Raw genomic sequence first — 19,009 nt, 5'->3', positions numbered from 1 at the left:
CATACCGCGAATGAATGGTTTTAGCTCAACAATTCAAGCTTACTGTTGCATCACCCGAAACTCATTAAAACCTATCTTTGATCCAATCTGATCCTTTCTAAAGTGTAGTTCCACCATCCGCCCTGCTTCCTTACACGAGGCTCACCGAAAGACAACACTGTTAAAGCTGCCCGCTACTTATCCAGCCAGGACCAGCCGCCAGGTTCGGGGTTGAAACGTTGCTCGGAGCCAACAGGAGACAGTCCCAAGTCCCTGGGGACTCCGCTACCCATCGAGATCTCATTAACGAATCAGGGCTGGCTGGTCAATCAAACAACAGAGATATTACAAACCTGGATGGACAACACATGACAAAGACAGGACAGGACGGTGCCACAGTTGGTTACCTTGGCAGTCGAGGTACTGGGTTGAGCAGGTGCGCGCGATGTCCCAGTGAGATTGGAGATGCCACTGTGGCTCTGGGCCCGGTGGTGACCACGCTGTCCTGGCGAAGTGATTTTTGCCGTGTACTTTGAACGAGGGAGGGAATTGCTCGCGTGGGTCAAAGGATCCTTTTTCTTTGGAACAGCTCCACTTTCTAGAGTCAAGTAAAGACGGAATTGGAGTCAGAACAACAGAGACCATATGACCAGTGACACACTAAATAGTCCTCTACAGTTACCCAGACCTGCTGGAAATACTGGTACAGTGTATGAGGAAGTGAGACTGATGGTCATCATTTTTTTTCCAGGGTCTTTTCATTTTAAATAAATCCAGCTGAAATGTTGCAGTACAATTTCTTGGCAGCAGATGGCGGTGTTGGACACACTCACCTCTTACAAGATGATGAAAAATGCAGCCTTCAGTCCTACAACAAGAGATTTTCACTTAACTCTTTATTGTACCCCAGGCAGTCTAATCCACCAGAAATGTATTTAAACATTTGACATCCGCACACCCGAGGAGCATTGCCAATCAATCGATGATGCCCCAGCTAGGTAACTCCATCCCTGCAGCCTAATCAAATCTCTGCCAAAAATATTAGCTAAATTTAATCGTAATATTTGGAATATTAGCACTCCACACAGCTGCTGACAAAGGGATAGCCAGAACATGGCCTTGGGACAATATCTTCATCGAAGTCAGTGTACCTACCATCTGGATGGTGCCAGTGAAGACCACACTACACCCAGCCATTTGACCAACCACTACTCAGGCATTGTTCTGCCTTGGGTCATAGTAACAGTAGACCATTCAGCCCCTTGAGCCTGTTCAGTCACTCTCAGATCATATGGCTGATCAGCATCCTCTTGTATTAGGGAACAGATACCTTGCACACTTGTTTTGAGTGAGCATCTAGAGAGCTCTGCAGTCCCGACCTCCTGATTGAAGAAGAAAATAAGGGAATAATTTCCCTGTTTAAACCAAACCAGGAAAAACAGGAGCAGAAAACCAGGGGGGGGGGGGGGGGAGTCCCAAGAATAACACTACCTACACGGCAAGTCAAATGAGGCCATTCTAAAAGATGAGGTCTGTAGCTCACCAAAACTGCGAGCTAAAGCTGGCAGCGAATGTTCATAGAGTGGGTGTATAAATTTACTACGGACTGCGTACAGAATTATACTAAAGAAGCCCAGGAGATTCAGACCGCCTCCCTCCCGGTTTGTTGGTAGATGTCCACTGCCCAGCCATAAACTAGCAGAACAAATCATTGTCCTATACAATGCCAAATAAGGGGAAGCTAGATAAATACATGAGGGAGAAAGGAATAGGATATGCTGATAGGGCGAGATGAAGTAAATAGAATTGGAGGAAGTTCGCGTGGAGCATGGACCAGTCGGGACAAAGAGCGGGTTTCTGTGCTTATGAACTCTATGTAATTAAGTTGTGTTATGAACTGTTCCAACAATCCTGTGCCCACTTCTGCAGGAGATGTGCCCTTCTTCTTAGGCAACTCCCCGGAGTCGAGGATGACTTGCTTCCACACTAATACGAGTTCTCAGGTGATGGATGAGTCCGATGCGGGACCTACAGTCTCTGTCACGGTGGTTGGAGGGACGGGTGGGTGGGGTGCTTGATTTGTCGTTCACTCCTTCCGCTGTTTGTACTTGCCTTCTGCGAGCTCCCGACAAAGAGACTCAAGGTGTTCGGTGCCTTCTCCTCCACTTTGAGCAGTCTTGGGCCAGGGATCCCAAGAGTTGGTGGGCATGTTACATTTTATCAAGGAGGCTTTGAGGGTGGCCTTGAAGTGTTTTCTCTGCCCTCCAGGAGTTCACCTGCCGTGAGTGATGCAGCTCAGAGTAGAGTGCTTGTTTCGGGAGTCTAGTATCGGGCATGCAGACAACGTGGCCCGTCCATCGGAGCTGATCGAGCGTGGTCAATGTCTCGATGCTGGGGATGTTGGCCTGAGAAAGAATGCTAATGTGGATGATCTTATCCTGCCATTGGATTCGTAGGATTTTGCAGAGGCAGCGTTGGTACTGCTCCAATGCTTTGAGGTGCCTACTGTACATTGATGTGCCCTTAGCAAGACAGGGATGACTCAGTCACTACCATCAACTTTCAGGACACAGATTCGGCCCAGCGGAGACAGTGAACTGACAGGCGATATACCCAAATCAGCTAAGACAGGGAAAACTAGTGGGGAGCTCGCTGCCTTAGCAGATTCCACTGAAGGACTCTGCTGCGAAGCCTTTGCAACCACAACGATCGAGCCGGAGATGTGACACAGGGTCTCTCCTTCGGGGGCAGTCTTCAAACTCAGAGTCTGTTCAAGGGTAAAGAAAGAGCTTACATTGATATAGCCCCTTTCATGAACTCAAGACATCCCAACGCACTTTACCAGCTTTAAAGTACTTTTGGAGTGTAGTCACTGTTGTAATGTGGGGAAACATGGCAGCCAATTTCTGCACAGCAAGCTCCCACAAACAGTAATGTGATAATGACCAGATAATCTGTTTTAGTAATGGTTGAGGGATAAATATTGGCCCCAGGACACCGGGGTGAACTCCCTTTGCTCATCTTCAAATAGTGCAGTGGGATCTTGTGCGTCGAGGGGGCAGATGGGGCCTCGGTTTAACGTCTTATCCGAAAGATGGCACCTCCGACAGTGCAGCGCTCCCTCAGTACTGCACTGGGAGTGCCTGTCTAGGTTTTATGCTCAAGTCCCTGGAGTGGGACTTGAACCCACAACCTTCTGACTCAGAACGGCAGCTGAGCCACAACAGACACTTTCTGAAATGGTTTTCAGCTTTTATGCCTGAACCAGAGGGTCTTCTGTCATATGTCGGGGGAAACCCCAGTCAAAGCAACTTAGTTCCTTTTGGGTGCAGTGTGGTAGCATAGTGAATTAGATTCTTGCTCCAAAAGAGGAACATTAAAAGATTATGAGGGTGAGCAGGAGAGAGATTGAGAGAACAAGTTAAATGCATCACAACAAAATCTACCGAACGTGCAGAAGTTGATCATAAAAAAAAAACTAAACATTCGCTTCACAATTGAGTCACATTCAGAGGTTAAAGAAACAATTATAAAATATATATATATTTAAAAACAGTAACTTAAAATATTCTAAAATGATTCCTCTTCAATTATGGACTGCACGAGAAACAGCCTCTCAGACCCTCTGACTGCGATGTGTCAAGTGTGTTGCCCAATATATCATAAACCAGTACAGGTACAACGTCCGAAATCCAGAATCCTTGGGACCGAGTCAGTGCCGGTTTTAGGGTTTTTCCGGATTTCAGACCAAGAAAATCAATAGTCTGAAATCCTGAATCCTCAACCGAATCTGTGCCGGGTTTTGAGTGGCAAAATCCGGCAAAACCTAAAATCCGGCATGGACTAGGCTGAGGATTCTGGATTTCAGACTTGACTTTCTTGTCTGAAATCCGGAATCCTCGACGGAATCAATGCTGGATTTTGGGTTTTACCTCAAAAATGATTCCGGATTCGGGACGACTCCACCAGCTGTGCGCAAAATGTCCGGTTGTCGGATTCGGGACATTGCACCGTTACCACCACCAAGGCTTCTTGCGCCCATATTAGAGAAATCGGGTACCCACTCTCAATGTGGGAACTTGCAACACAGGAGAACCAGCTTGGATAACCATCAACAGTAACCAAATGTTGGGCCGAAAGGTCCGTTTCTGTGCTGTATATTCAATGTAATTTAAAAATGTTACCCATAATTTTTTCTTTAAAAAAAAGAGTGGCTGACCATCTGTTGCACAGATGATCGATTTCTGAAGCCTCACTGCCTGAGCCGAGTATTATTCCCAATTCTTCATTCTCGCTTTTTTAATGCACTCCAGGAACTTGCCCAAGCTTGATTGGTTGTGAGGAAATTGCGTGTTTAAACAGGCCTCAAGTCGGCCGGCTCGGACACAATGGGCCGGAATGGACACCTTCCATGCTGTAAATTTCTATGATTCTATGAAGTTATTAGTCGCGACTGTGCTACAGGTTGCCTCCTCCTGCATCATATGAAATCCCGGGATGCACGTGATAATTTCTGCTCTTTTTAAAAAAAAATATTCCCCAGCTTTACAAAGCATCGTATCTTAATTGCGCTCCCTTTTCAACTCTAAGCTCCGCACATTGAACCTTGGATGTGGGCGGAGCTTGGATAAGCCCACTCACCCCTCGGCTGACAGAAATATTCTGGTCTTTCCAGAATAACAGCAGGTTCTGCTCAAAGTCTTAAGTACAGTGCCCGACTCGCATTATTGGCTACCTTAGTAAACAGGCATTTGAGAGAGCAATGAATACCAGAAACACTTAGCCATTCAGTGAACAAAATAACATGGGAAAAATTAAACTTCTTCCTCCTTTTTAAAAAAAAAGACATCATAGGTGTCTTCCCAAACTCCTCGCCAACCTGGACCCAGATTCAATATATACAGAGCTCTGTGTCTTGGCTAAGATAGTGATTCATAGCTTCACACCCAAGAAAGGAATTGCATCCGCATAGTGCCTCATGACGTCCCAATAAAACTTTCTGAATGCAGTCATTGTTGTATAGGCAAACATGGCAGCAAGGTTCACTGAATGACCAGTTAATCTGTTTTGGTGGTGGTGGCTGAGGAAGGAATGTTGAGGTACTAGAATTTCCTGCTTTTATTTGAGCAGTGCCACGGGATCTTTTATTGCACCGGTTGCTTCTTTGAACACTCCACTACACTCCATCCCCAGAGCCCTGCAAATTTGACCGTTTATATCCACCTGAGCTGGCAGATGTGGTCTTCTCATTTGAAAGAGGCACATCTAACAGGGCAGCACCTTAACATCCACCTCTTTGACCCAGCTTTTGGTCAGCCCTCCGAATATCTCAATCGCTGGCACAGTTTCTGTTCTTGTCCGATTACGCAAGTTGTTCTTATAAACTAAAGCCCCAGTCCGCCTGCTCAGGAGGGCGGATCCCACGGCACTGTGAAGAAGAGTAGGGGAGGTTCTCCCCAGTGTCCTGGGCCAACAGTTTCTCTCAATCAACATCACTAATACAGATTATCTGGTCATCATCACACTGCTGTTTGTGGGACCTTGCGGTGCACAACCTGCGTTTCCCACATTACAACACAGTGACTGCACTTCAAAAGCATTTAATTGGTCGTCATCATCATAGGCAGTCCCTCGGGATCGAGAAAGACTTGCTTCCACTCTTAGCAGGAGTTCTTAGGTGGCTGTACCTGTCCAATACAAGAACCACAGTCTCGGTCACAGGTGGGACAGACTGTGGTTGAAGGAAAGGGGTGGGTGGGGAGTCCGGTTTGCTGCACACTCCTTCCGCTGCCTGCGCTTGATTTCTGCATGCTCTTGGCGACGAGACTAGGAGTTTTTGTAATTGGTTGTAAATTGATTTGAGATATCCAGAGGTCATGAAAGATGCTAGATAAACAAAAGTTGTTTTTTTTTTTAAAACTGCTGGACTTGCATGACTTTGCATACCAAAAGGTAACTGACGGTGGAATACAACTTGTACAGATTAGTTAAAATCACTCACACATTTCTACACCTGTACATTAATGAACCCGATTCATATACTGAAATAGGAAAGGGTCCTTTAGTACAGCCTCCATCATTCAGTGTGCAACTTGTTATCGTCATGACCCCTTAATCTCCAAGTAAAGCAATTCCCCAAAGGCAACCAAATGAAAACAGCACCTGCTCACTTTTGGACTCCAGCTTTCAACGTGGGAAAAGTCTGCAGGGTACTCCAAAGCACAACAGCAGGTGGCGCCCAGTCTCTGCTCGAGAGTTAGGAGACTAAAAGCCTGGCCGAACACATGGGTTTCTGAAGGTTTTAGCAGGGAAGGGGGTGGAAAGGGAGGAGGTTAGTGAAGGAGTGCCAGACAGTAAGGTGGAGGTGGCAACAGGCGGAGTGATAGCGACACGAGGGTGGATGCCCAGGTGACCAGGGTCAGCGAACGGGGGAGCGAGAGAAGAGAGAGAGAGAGATGCACAGGTAGAGTGGAGCAGGGCCACGTAGGGATGTGTAAACGAGAACAAGGATTTAAAATTCAATCTGTCCCGGGGGGGAGGGGGGAGGTGGAGGAGACGGGTGCGGGAAGCCAATAAAGCTTAGCTAGGATGGGGGTGACGGGCGGGCTGAACTTAGTATGGAGCAGGAAGCGGATGGCGAGGATTTAGAGTTTGTCGAGCGGGGCCTCGGAGGAGGAATTGGGGAAGGGAAGCGGTGATTCAGAATTTCAGCAGCAGTGGGGACAAGGTAGGGACGTCGGAGTGAGTAAGCAGGCTTAGGGGTGGTTAGGACATAGAAAATCACCGTCTTATAACAGTCCAACATTAAAACCTTATATTATTCAAAATCTGGTGTCAAGGATTGTCACCCTGCTCACAACAGCACTGCAGTAGCTGAATACTTCCAGTGAACACTCATAACAGGTCTTGCCTCCCCTCTTTCATCTCTGCCAATGGACATCATCCATCAGTCATGTACCATTTTCCTACATTGCTAGATGAGCTCGCGAACAGCCGCTGTTTCTTCACATTCTTCAATGCCTTCTCTTTCCACATAGCCAGCCATCAGTCTCTTGAATCCATTTCCACTTCAAAGACCTTTCCTGGCAATTTAACAGCGACAATGTTGTTTCAGCAGTGTAATCTAGCCACCTAACATGCCCATAGAACCCCATTGCCTGCAATTACTCTGCACGTCAAACTGCATCGGTTAGCAGTAACGAGCTTCACTAATTTATTGAAGAATGCACTGCACCATTTGTAAGCAACACAGACTGCGATTTACTGAAAAGTTTAGCTGAAGTGTGGGTTAAAAAACAAAGAGAGTCTTTAGCAATATGTGTAGCTTTTGGTTGTCTATGGAGCTTGCCCCAGTAACTGAACACACATTCAATCCTGTATACAGGTGTATAAAACATATATACCTTTGGAAACACACAATACACTTTTTGGGCAATATGAAAATATATTATAAATAGAATACAAGATGGACAAGTGCAAAACGCTATTTAAATTTCATGGGCAATTATAACCGACATAACTTGTTCCATTCTCCTCGCTAATAAAATATAGAATCATACAGCACAGGAGGCCACCATTCGGCCCATCTTTGGAGAGCTCTCCAATTAGACCCACTCCCCCTGCTCTTTCCCCACAGCCATGAAGATATTACCGTTTCAAATATTTATCCAATTCCCTTTTCAAAGTTACTATTGAATCTGCTCCCACCGCCCTTTCAGGCAGCGCGTTCCAGATCACAACAACTCGCTGCGTAAAAGCAATTCTCATCTCGCCTCTGGCTCTTTTGCCAATTACTGTACCTTAAATCAGTGTCCTCTGGTACCCGGACCCTGCCAGTGGAAACAGTTTATTCTTTACTTTATCAAAACCCTTCATGATTTTGAATGCCTCTAATAAATCTCCATTAACAGGCATTTCATACTATCCACTACTGGACCTTCAGACCAATGCAACCGTATAAATTAAAGTGACAGCTATCCAGTGGCCTGGCAACTGCTCATTCTCACTATCATGACACTTCAACTAAGAGGGTTACATCGCTGATTCCATTTTCGCAGCATGGTGTCACAGGTAAAGGGAGAAAATCAGCACTAGCGCTGCATAGAAACATAGAAAATAGGATTAGTAGTAGGCCATTTGGCCCTTTGGGTTTGCACCGCTGTTCAATATCATGGCTGATCCTCTATCTCAAAACCATACTCCCGCTTTTTCCCCATACCCCTTGCTGTCTTTCTTGTCTAGAAATCTATCTATCTATCGCCCTCTTAAATATATTCAGTGACTTGGCCTCCACAGCCTTCCGTGGTAGAGAATTCCACAGGTTCACCACCCTCTGAGTGAAAACATTTCTCCTCAGCTCGGTCCTAAATTTCCTACCCCGTATCCTGAGACTGTGACCCCTTGTTCTAGACTTCCCAGCCAGGTTCCCATGATCCATGGTTAAGTCATGACTCTCCTGGATCAACTTGACAATTTCACGCTCAAAAGGAGCGAGATCTGGTGATGGGGATACTTGCCATCGAGGGAGTGCAGCGAAGGTTCACCAGACTGATTCCTGGGATGGGGATTTTGTCCCGAGGAGAGATTGAGTAGACTTGGCCTGTATTTTCTCGAGTTTAGAAGAATGAGAGGTGATCTCATTGAAACATACAAAATACTTGCAGGGTTTGACAGGGTAGATGCAGGGAGGACATTCCCCCCCGGGCTGGGGAGTCTAGATCCAGGGGTCACAGTCTCAGTATAAGGGGTCGGCCATTTAGGACGGAGATGAGGAGAAACCTCTTCACTCAGAGGGCGGTGAGTCTTTGGAATTCTCTACCCCAGAGGGCTGTGGAGGCTCAGTCTGAGTATATTCAAGACAGAGATCGACAGATTTTGGGATATTGAGGGAATCAAAGAATATGGGGATAGTGCAGGGAAGTGGAGTTGAGGTAGAAGGGGCTTGTAAAAAGGAAATAGCAATAATTATGGGTGATTTTAATCTCCATATTGATTGGATAAATCAAATTGGTCAGGGTAGCCTTGAGGAGGAATTCATCGAGTGCATAAGGGACGGGTTCGTTGAGCAGTATGTAACGGAGCCAACCAGGGGGCAGGCTATCTTAGAACTGGTCCTGTATAATGAGACAGGATTAATAAACAATCTCCTAGTAAAGGATCCCTTTGGAATGAGTAATCATAGCATGGTTGAATTTCAAATTCAGATGGAGGGCGAGAAAGTTAGACCTCAAACCAGCACGGACTAAGCTTAAATAAGAGACACTACAAAGGTATGAGGGCAGAGTTGGCTAAAGTGGAGTGGGAAAATAAACTGAAGTGTAGGACGGTTGATGAACAGTGGCGTATATTTAAGGAGACATTTCACAACTCTCAAGAAAAATATATTCCAGTGAGGAGAAAAGGGTGGCTAACTAAAGAAATAAAGGATGGTGTCCAATTAAAAACAAGGGCATACAAAATGGCCAAAACTAGTGGAAGGACAGAAGATTGGGAAGCTTTTAAAATCCAGCAAAGAATGACTAAAAAATGATTAAGGGAAGATAGACTATGAAAGTAAACTAACACGAGATATAAAAACAGATAGCAAGCGTTTCTACAGATTTTCAGTCAGGCAGAGTGAGCATGGATTTATGAAGGGGAAGTCATGTTTGACAAATTTGTTGGAATTCTTTGAGGATGTAACGAACAGGGTGGATAAAGGGGAACCAGTGGATATGGTGTATTTGGACTTCCAGAAGGCATTTGACAAAGTGGCACATAAAAGGTTTCTGCACAAGATAAAAGTTTATGGGGTTGGTGGTAATATATTGGCATGGATAGAGGATTGGTTAACAAGCAAAAAACAGTCGAGATAAATGGTTCATTCTCAGGTTGGCAACCAGTAACCAGTGGGGTGCCGCAGGGATCAGTGCTGGGACACCAACTATTTCCAATCTATATTAATGACTTGGGACCAAGTGTAATGTAGCCAAGTTTGCTGATGATACAAAGATGGGAGGAAAAGCAATGTGTAAGGACACAAAAAACCTGAAAAAGGACATAGACAGGCTAAGTGAGTGGGCAAAAATTTGGCAGATGAAGTATAATGTTGGAAAGTGTGAGGTTATACACTTTGGCAGAAAAAAAATATCGAAGAGCAAGTTATTATTTAAATGGAGAACAAATGCAAAGTGCTGCAGTACAGCGGGACCTGGGGGTCCTGGTGCATGAAACACAAAAGGTTAATATAGCAAGTGATCAGGAAGGCCAATGGAATCTTGGCCTTTATTGCAAAGCGGGAGGAATATAAAAGCAGAAAAGTCTCGCTACAATTTTACAGGGCATTGGTGAGGCCACACCTGGAATACTGCGTGCAGTTTTGGTTTCCATATTTAAGAAAGGATATACTTGCTTTGGAGGCAGTTCAGAGAAGGTTCACTCGGTTGATTCCAGAGATGAGGGGGTTGACTTATGAGGAAAGGTCAAGTGGGTTGGGCCTCTATTCATTGGAATTCAGAAGAATGAGAGGTGATCTTATCGAGGGGGCTTGACAAGGTGGATGTTTCCACTAATAGGGGAGGCTAGAACTAGGGGGTATAATCTTAGAATAAGGGGCCGCCCATTAAAAACTGAGCTGAGGAGGAATTTCTTCGCTGAGGGTTGTAAATCTGTGGAACTCGCTGCCCCAGAGAGCTGTGAAAGCCAGGACATTGAATAAATTTAAGACAGAAATAGACAGTTTCTTAATCGATAAGGAAATAAGGGGTTATGGGGAGCGGGCAGGAAAGTGGAACTGAGTCCATGATCGGATTAAATGGCGGAGCAGGCTCGAGGGGCCTTATGGCCGACTCCTGCTCCTATTTCTTATATTCTTATGTTCTTATCAGCCATGATCTTGTTGAATGGCAGAGCAGGCTCAATCAAAGGGCCAAATGGCCTACTCCTGCTCCCAAGTCTCATGTTCTTATCACTTCACATACAATCCATTCACAAAGCAATTACATTTTCTAGGAAAATATAGTTTTGATTAAATTAAACGGTTTGCCGTCCAATAAAGCCATTGTATGGTCGAGCAGAGGAACCCACCTGACTGGATCCGTGCAATAGGGCACGGCGGGCCTGGGCTGTCTCTACACACCTCCCTCTCAGGCTTGGCAACCTTGGCGCATGCTAGCATCTGCTCTATACAACACAATAAGTGGGCACAAACATCAACAAAAAAAACACAGAACAAAATAAGTACACAGAGTAAACAAGTTAAATAAATTGTGCTACAGAGCTTTGAAATGGGTGGATATTACACTAAATTTAAAGAACAAATTTGGGCGTGCTCTCTCACAATTCCTGTTGAACAGGATTTAAATTGCTTAGTGACCGGGAGACGCCAGTAAGCAGGATCAGACGTGGATCAACGATCTGCTTTTCCATTTTGAAGTATACACCCATTTTGGGCACGGTGCTAGGAAAGAATTAAGATTAAAAAATTCAGAGGACGTCACAACACGGATTTTCATTTTCCAACCCTCATTATGTCCTGATAATGAAATCCCCACCCCCATGTAAAAAAGGATTTTTAACCCCAGTTTCAGGGTTGATAAAGGCTGAAAGTTTATCACCCATCATGAAAGCTGGTGCAAAAACATCTCATTTCAACCTGAGGTCAGCTAGTCTCCTCCATTCCTGGGTTGAGTAAATTCAGCCCTTGTGCGCTATCCTTTACAATTCTACGCACATTGGTTGCAATTTAACTGCCGCCGAGTCAATTCCTGGAACTCCCTACCCAACAGGGTGGTACCTGCACCACACGCACTGCAGCAGTTCAAGGCAGCCCATACCACCTTCTCAAGGACAAACACAATAAATGTCGGCCTTGCCAGCGATGCTCACATCCCGTGAATGGTCATTTAGGTTTTGGGAAGGTCGGGAATCGGAGCACTTACATATAGACAAAAAACATAGAAAATAGGTGCAGGAGTAGGCCATTCGGCCCTTCGAGCCTGCACCGCCATTCAATAAGATCATGGCTGATCATTCCCTCAGTACCCCTTTCCTGCTTTCTCTCCATACCCCTTGATCCCCTTAGCCATAAGAGCCATATCTAACTCCCTCTTGAATATATCCAATGAACTGGCATCAACAACTCTCTGCGGCAGGGAATTCCACAGGTTAACAACTCTGAGTGAAGACGTTTCTCCTCATTTCAGTCCTAAATGGCCTACCCCTTATCCTTAGACTGTGACCCCTGGTTCTGGACTTCCCCAACATCGGGAACATTCTTCCTGCATCTAACCTGTCCAGTCCCGTCAGAATCTTATACGTTTCTATGAGAACCTCTCTCTCTCATCTTTCTAAACTCCAGTGAATAAAGGCCCAGTTGATCCAGTCTCTCCTCATATGACAGTCCAGCCATCCCTGGAATCAGTCTGGTGAACCTTCGCTGCACTCCCTCAATAGCAAGAACCGCCCTTACTCAGATTAGGAGACCAAAACTGAACACAATATTCCAGATGAGGCCTCACTAAAGCCCTGTACAACTGCAGTAAGACCTCCCTGCTCCTATACTCAAATCCCCTAGCTATGAAGGCCAACATACCATTTGCCTTCTTCACCGCCTGCTGTACCTGCATGCCAACTTTCAATGACTGATGAACCATGACACCCAGGTCTCATTGCACCTCCCCCTTTCCTAATCTGCCACCATTCAGATAATATTCTGCCTTTGTGTTTTTGCCTTCAAAGTGGATAACCTCACATTTATCCACATTATACTGCATCTGCCATGCATTTGCCCACTCACTTAACCTGTCCAAGTCACCCTGCAGCCTCTTAGCATCCTCCTCACAGCTCACACCGCCACCCAGTTTAGTGTCATCTGCAAACTTGGAGATATTACACTCAATTCCTTCATCTAAATCATTTATATATATTGTAAAGAGCTGGGGTCCCAGCACGGAGCCCTGCGGCACCCCACTAGTCACTGCCTGCCATTCTGAAAAGGACCCGTTTATCCCGACTCTCTGCTTCCTGTCTGCCAACCAGTTCTCTATCCACGTCAGTACATTACCCCCAATACCATGTGCTTTGATTTTGCACAACAATCTCTTGTGCGGGACATCAAAACTATCCGCGTGGAGAAAGAAACAGCCGCGCACTGTTTACATTTCCCGTCAAAGGCCAAGTGGAAAAACATGGATTGAAAAGTTCCACTTTGGCCGAGCAAACAGTCAAAAAGAAAATGGCTCCAAAAAAAAAACCCCACCTCTTGAAACAGTGACTTAGGAAATCCAAATCAGAAACAGTGCCAGAAAAGAAAATCTGACATTATAATTCAGCAGAAGCACAGCGCCCAAGATCAAAAAGATCCTTTGCAGTCTTCTTCACACTCACCTTCATCGGCTGAGTTACAACCGATTGATTCTCACAAAACTGCCGAGCACTGGATTAACCCCAGACCAAGGTTGAAGCTACAGATTTAACTTCATTGGATGATTCAATGTTTAGCTCATTACCATTGCAACCACCTTTCATCTCGTTGCTTTATTTTTTAAATTTAAAAAAAAAGTGTGAATACGCTTTGCTGTGAAAACCCCAAAAATGAAAAGCATCCCTTCTTCCATATCTTTTCCGAGAGAAAAATAATCAAAAAATACTGAAATGTGCCAAGAGCCATTTGGTAGAAATGGGAAATGGGCAAGTGCAGTGATGATGTGCCACTGAAACTCTCGAGTCTCGTTACAGATACTGGATAAACTAATCAGCCGGAGGAAATTGCTCCTCCGAAGCACGACACGGGGCCAATAAATCAAGTGTTAGTACTTGACTGAGTGCACTTTCTCGATGTACTATCCTAGATGGAAGCTTCCTATTGCCTCATTAAGTGGGGAGGGAGTGGTTTAAAGGGATACATTAAGACAAGTTAAATGGGGAATTTTGCATCCACTCCTGACACCGGCCATTCTTGTCTGCGATTTCCTGAGGCATTTCACTTACTTCCTCCCACCACTCCATCCCAAACCCTCCACAAAGTAGCCCCCTTAACAAATCAGGAAAATAAAGGCAAAGAAATAATAAAAATCTGGTTAGCCACCTTCACTAAATTGAAAATTGGACCACAAATGGAAATTATTTATAAAAATGTTGAGAAGGATGTTTGTTGGAAACACGTTCATTGTCTGAAGTACTGACATCACTCCACCTGCAACATCCAAGTGGATAAGATACGGAGGCAAGAATATTAGTGCTGGGGTAAGACAGGAGGCCGATGCTTTCTCGCTCTACAACTTGTGATAGACAGAATTAGGAGCACTTGTAAACAAGGCCCAAGTGCTTTGCCATTTTGCTGCCTTGAAAATTGCCCCAACATTTTCTGTAAAGCATTTTGGGAAGTCCAGAGGATGTGAAAGGCGCTAGGTAAATGCAAGCTTCAGGACATCCCAAAGCACTTTACAGCCAATGAAGTATTTTTGAAGTGGAGTCAATGTTGTAATGTAGGAAATGCGGTGAAACTGACCAGATAATCTGTTTGGTGGTGTTGGTTAAGGGATAAATGCAAGCCAGGGCACCGCTAAGTATGCAAAGCATGGGGATTAACAAACTGTAAACCAAATCCTGTCAACTGACAATCTTGATTTAGAATACCAGGTACTGGTTAACTACAACCCAACATTTCAACTGACAACACCTAGTTACCTGGATAAAAAGTTAGCCCAGAGGTAGGTATTAAGTTTGATGCACAGTTTTTCCAAACAAATGTCACATTTTGTGCATTTTTTCATATAAACAGAATATTTTGAAATTATTGATTACATTGAGAATGAGGTGTCACTAAAGTCAGGACACACTTGCTGCAGCGTATCCCACAGAATAGGAGCACTTGCAAGTATAAAAAAGTTAGAAAACACTGTTTTTACAAACATTTCATTCTTGAGGGGAGCAAGAATATAGAAGATTAAGGGGTGATCTCATTGAGGTGTTTCAGATGATTGAAGGAGTTGACAGGGTAGATCGAGAGAAACTCTTTCCTCTGGTGGGGGAGACCAGAACAAGGGGACATAACCTTAGAATTAGTGTCAGGCCGTTCAGGGGTGATGTCAGGAAACACTTCTTCACACACAGGGTGGTGGGAATCTGGAACTCTCTCCCCCAAAAAGCTGTTGCGGCTGGGGGGGGTCAATTGGAAATTTCAACACTGAGATCGAATAGATTTTTGTTGGGTAAGGGTATTAAGGGATGCAGAACCAAGGCAGGTAGATGGAGTTAAGATACAGATTAGCCATTATCTAATTGAATGGCGAAACAGGCTTGAGGGACAGAATGTTCCTATGTTTTTGTGTCTTCAGTTCTTCGCGATGAAAGCAGTGGTACAGTTTTCAAGCTGTCTGAAATTAATTTGCTCTTAGAGGTGAAAATAGGCGATCTTTGTTTTGCTGCAGATCTGTGGTCAAATATGATACCAAGGTTGCAAACAGTCTGGTTCAAACACATGCACTGTATATCCCTGCTCTAACATTAAGACAAGGTTATTACACAAGATAAGAGATCATGGGATTGGAGGTAATGTATTAGCATGGATAGAGGATTGGTTAACAGACCAAAAACAGAAATTAGAGCTAAATGGGTCTTTTTCAGGTTGGCAGACTGTAACTAGTGGGGTGCCACACGGCCCTCGGTCAGCAGCCCTGAAGGTTACATATAAACCCAAGTACAATGAACAATGACAGAAAGGTAAAGAGCACCCAGCCCAACCAGTCCACCCCACACAACTGCGACACTCCTTGCACCGAAACATTCTACACTCCACCCCAACCAGAGCCATGTGATCTCCTGAGAGACGCAAAAACCAGATAAAAACTCAGGCCAATTGAGGAAAAAAAAAATCTGGGAAAATTCCTCTCCGACCCATCCAGGCGATCAAAACTAGTCCACGAGATCACCCTGGCCGTATTCGATTCCTGCAGTACTTACTGTTATATCTGCACCAGCCAAGAGGTTATCCAGTCTAATCCCACTTATCAGCTCTAGGTCCGTAACCCTGCAGGTTACGACACTTCAAGTGCCCATCCAAGCACCTGTTAGATGTGGTGAATGTTTCTGCACCCACCATCCTTCCAGGCAGTAAGTTCCAGACCCCAACAACCCTCTGCGTGAAGAAGCCTCTCCTCAAATCCCCTCTGAACCTTGAACCACCTTAAAACTATGCCCGCTCGTAGCTGACCCCTCCAAAAAGGGAAATAGGCCCCGGCTATCCACTATATCCAGGTCCTTCAAAATGGTGTACACCTCAATGAGGTCTCCCCTCAGCCTCCTCTGTTCCAATGAGAACAAACTCAGCCTATCCAATCTGTCCTCATAGCTAAGATTCTCCATTCCAGGCAGCATCCTAGTAAATCTCCTCTGTACCCTCTCCAGTGCAATCACATCCTTCCTATAATATGGTGATCAGAACTGCACGCAGTACTCCAGCTGTGGCCTAACCAGAGTATTATACAATTTAAAGCATAAACCCCCGCCTCCCCCGGCTCTTGTATTCTATGCCTCGGCCAGTAAAGGCAAGTATTCCGTATGCCTTCTTAACCACCTTATCGATCAGACCTGCTACTTTCAAGGATCTGTGCACATGCACTCCAAGGTCCCTTTGTTCCTCTACACTTTGTGTCCTACCATTTAATGTGTATTCCCTTGCCTTGTTAGCCTTCCCCAAATGCATTACCTCACACTTCTCCGGATTGAATTCCATTTGCCACTGTTCTGCCCACCTGACCAGTTCATTGATATCTTCATTATGAACCACAATTTTAGTATCATGTGCAAACTTCTTAATCATACCCCCTACATTCATGTCTCAATCGCTGATATACACCACAAAAAGCAAGGGCCATAGTACTGCGGAACCCCACTGGAAAAGGCCTTCCAGTCACAAAAACACCCATCAACCATTAATTACCCTCTGCTTCCTGCCTCAGACAATTTTGGATCCAATTTGCCACTTGGATTGTAAAATTTGACAAAAATAAACCCATCATAAATTGTCTTGTTTTGTCAAAGGGAGCAGAGGCAGATTTATCAGCACTCTGCTGCGATTACATCGAGTACTGACAAGTACATAGGACACCGTCACTCTCAAGTTCCCCTCCGGGTCGCACACAATCCTGACTTGGACATACCATGTTGTTCCTTCATTGTCGGCCGAGTCAAAATCCTGGAACTCCCTACCCAACTGCACTGTGGTAGCACCTTCACCAGGCAGACTGCAGCGGCTCGAGAGGAAAGCTCACCACCACTGTCTCGAGGGGAAACTAGGGACGGGCAATAAATGCCGGCCTTGCCAGCGATGCCCACATCTCGAGAATGCATAAATAAAAGACATCCCATTAACTTGGCGACTACGCAAGTAGAAATGATCATTGCGTGCAATGTCATATAAAGGTGTTGCTTCTCTGCAAGTGGGATGTGCTGCAGTAGAGATTGTGTAAAGTGGCATCCCCAGGGGTACACAGAAATATGAGCGATAAAGAGCAACGCTATCAGTCCTTATATTGAATGCATGGAAGGTATAAACCTTACAGCATTCACGTCAACTGCGATGGGCACAATGTAATCATCCATTGGCATTGAGCTCAGCTTGCACATACATCACAGCATCCAGTCGCACACACACACATACATGTCAATGCTCCCTTTACTAACCAACTTCCCCCCACCATTTACGCTCTCTCTTCAGACAACTGTTGATTTAAAAAGCTAGTGACTTGATTAATAACTTGAAGTGAGAAAGTAAAAAGCTCTTCAGGGCCATTGTGGAGCTTTATCTACTTCCACTTCCTGCTGGTCACAGCTTGCTACATCCAGGGTTCAAACATCCACAGGGGTGGCTGAAACAGGAGATAACTTTCCTTATTCATTTCTTTTTACATTTTATATCCACTCTCGGGATGTAGGCTGCTGGACATCCTGGAGAGTTGTATGTTGGGACATCTTGAAGGTTAATAATTAACCTTCCTTTTTTCTAGAAGCAACAGGCGTTCCAAGAACAACATGATGAGTATCACGAAGGGAAAGCATGGCTTATCTTCTGCTTTTAATGTTTGAGTGTTAACTACGAGAAGTGCTTGTGCAAAGAAATAAATGACATTAATGATGACAGGAATGAGTGATTAAGGTGTAACTTTGGTGGATAGGGTAATAAACATAGATAGAGGATAACGGTTAATAAAGCCTGCTTTTCAAAGGATTCAAGAACAGTTAAGACAGGAGACTTGTTTGAAAGGAGTAGCTTTGAAGTAAACGACTACAACAGTTTACATGAATAGTCTGCTCTCAAAGGAATTAGGAATAGATACATCGTGAGGTCTTATCTGTGACGTACCTTTGATGTAGGCAAAATATGGTGTATAAAGGAGCATGATTTTCAACAGTTCTTCGGGGAGCTAGAGACTGATCATCTACGCTTTACATGAATAACGTCTGCTCCATATACTCCACCATCGAGTGTCTCAAAACATACACAAGAACATAAGAAATAGGAGCAGGAGTAGGCCATTTGGCCCCTCGCGCCTGCTCCGCCATTTAATAAGGTCATGGCTGATCTGATCTTGGCCTCAACTCCACTTCCCTGCCCACTCCCCTATCGTTCAAAAATCTGTCTATCTCCACCTTAAATATATTCAATGAACTAGCCTCCACAGCTCTCTGGGGTAGAGAATTCCGACTCTCAGAAGAAATTCCTCCTCATCTCAGTTCTAAATGATCGGCCCCTTATTCTGAAATTATGCCCCCCAGTTCTAGATTCCCCCACAAGTGGAAACATCCTCTCTACATCTACCCTGTTGAGCCTCCTCATGCTTGCTCAAAGATCGTCGTTGTGAACCATAGAGTGAAGGAGGTTGACTAACAGTTGAACTTTAACATGGGCGTCGCTGGCAGGCTGGCATTTATTGCCCATCCTCCGATTGCTCTGACACAACCAGAGTGGCTTGCAAGGCCACTTTGATGGGTGGTTAAGAGTCAATCTAGTCAGTGCGGGACTAGGGTCACATTATAAGCCCAAGTGAGT

General features: G+C 44.9%; 1 protein-coding gene across 3 annotated transcripts in view; it reads right to left on the bottom strand.

Moving 5' to 3' along the window:
* Positions 1-19,009, bottom strand: part of spast (spastin) — an 80,165-nt gene that overhangs the window by 45,303 nt on the left and 15,853 nt on the right. For 2 of the 3 annotated variants that reach the window (XR_011593823.1, XM_070884840.1), the window contains exons 4-5: positions 11,044-11,139; positions 387-577 (exon numbers count right to left, since the gene is read on the bottom strand). Coding sequence is in view for 2 of the 3 variants with exons in the window: in XM_070884840.1 (XP_070740941.1) it covers positions 387-577; positions 11,044-11,139 (287 nt within the window). In the remaining variant the exon portion in view is untranslated. The remainder of the gene's footprint in view (positions 1-386; positions 578-11,043; positions 11,140-19,009) is intronic. The other variant, XM_070884841.1, reaches the window with a different exon arrangement.

The sequence above is a fragment of the Pristiophorus japonicus genome, chromosome 7 (assembly GCF_044704955.1).
Source record: "Pristiophorus japonicus isolate sPriJap1 chromosome 7, sPriJap1.hap1, whole genome shotgun sequence".
NCBI classification, from domain to species: domain Eukaryota; kingdom Metazoa; phylum Chordata; class Chondrichthyes; family Pristiophoridae; genus Pristiophorus; species Pristiophorus japonicus.
This window is presented reverse-complemented; position numbering and strand designations above follow the sequence as displayed.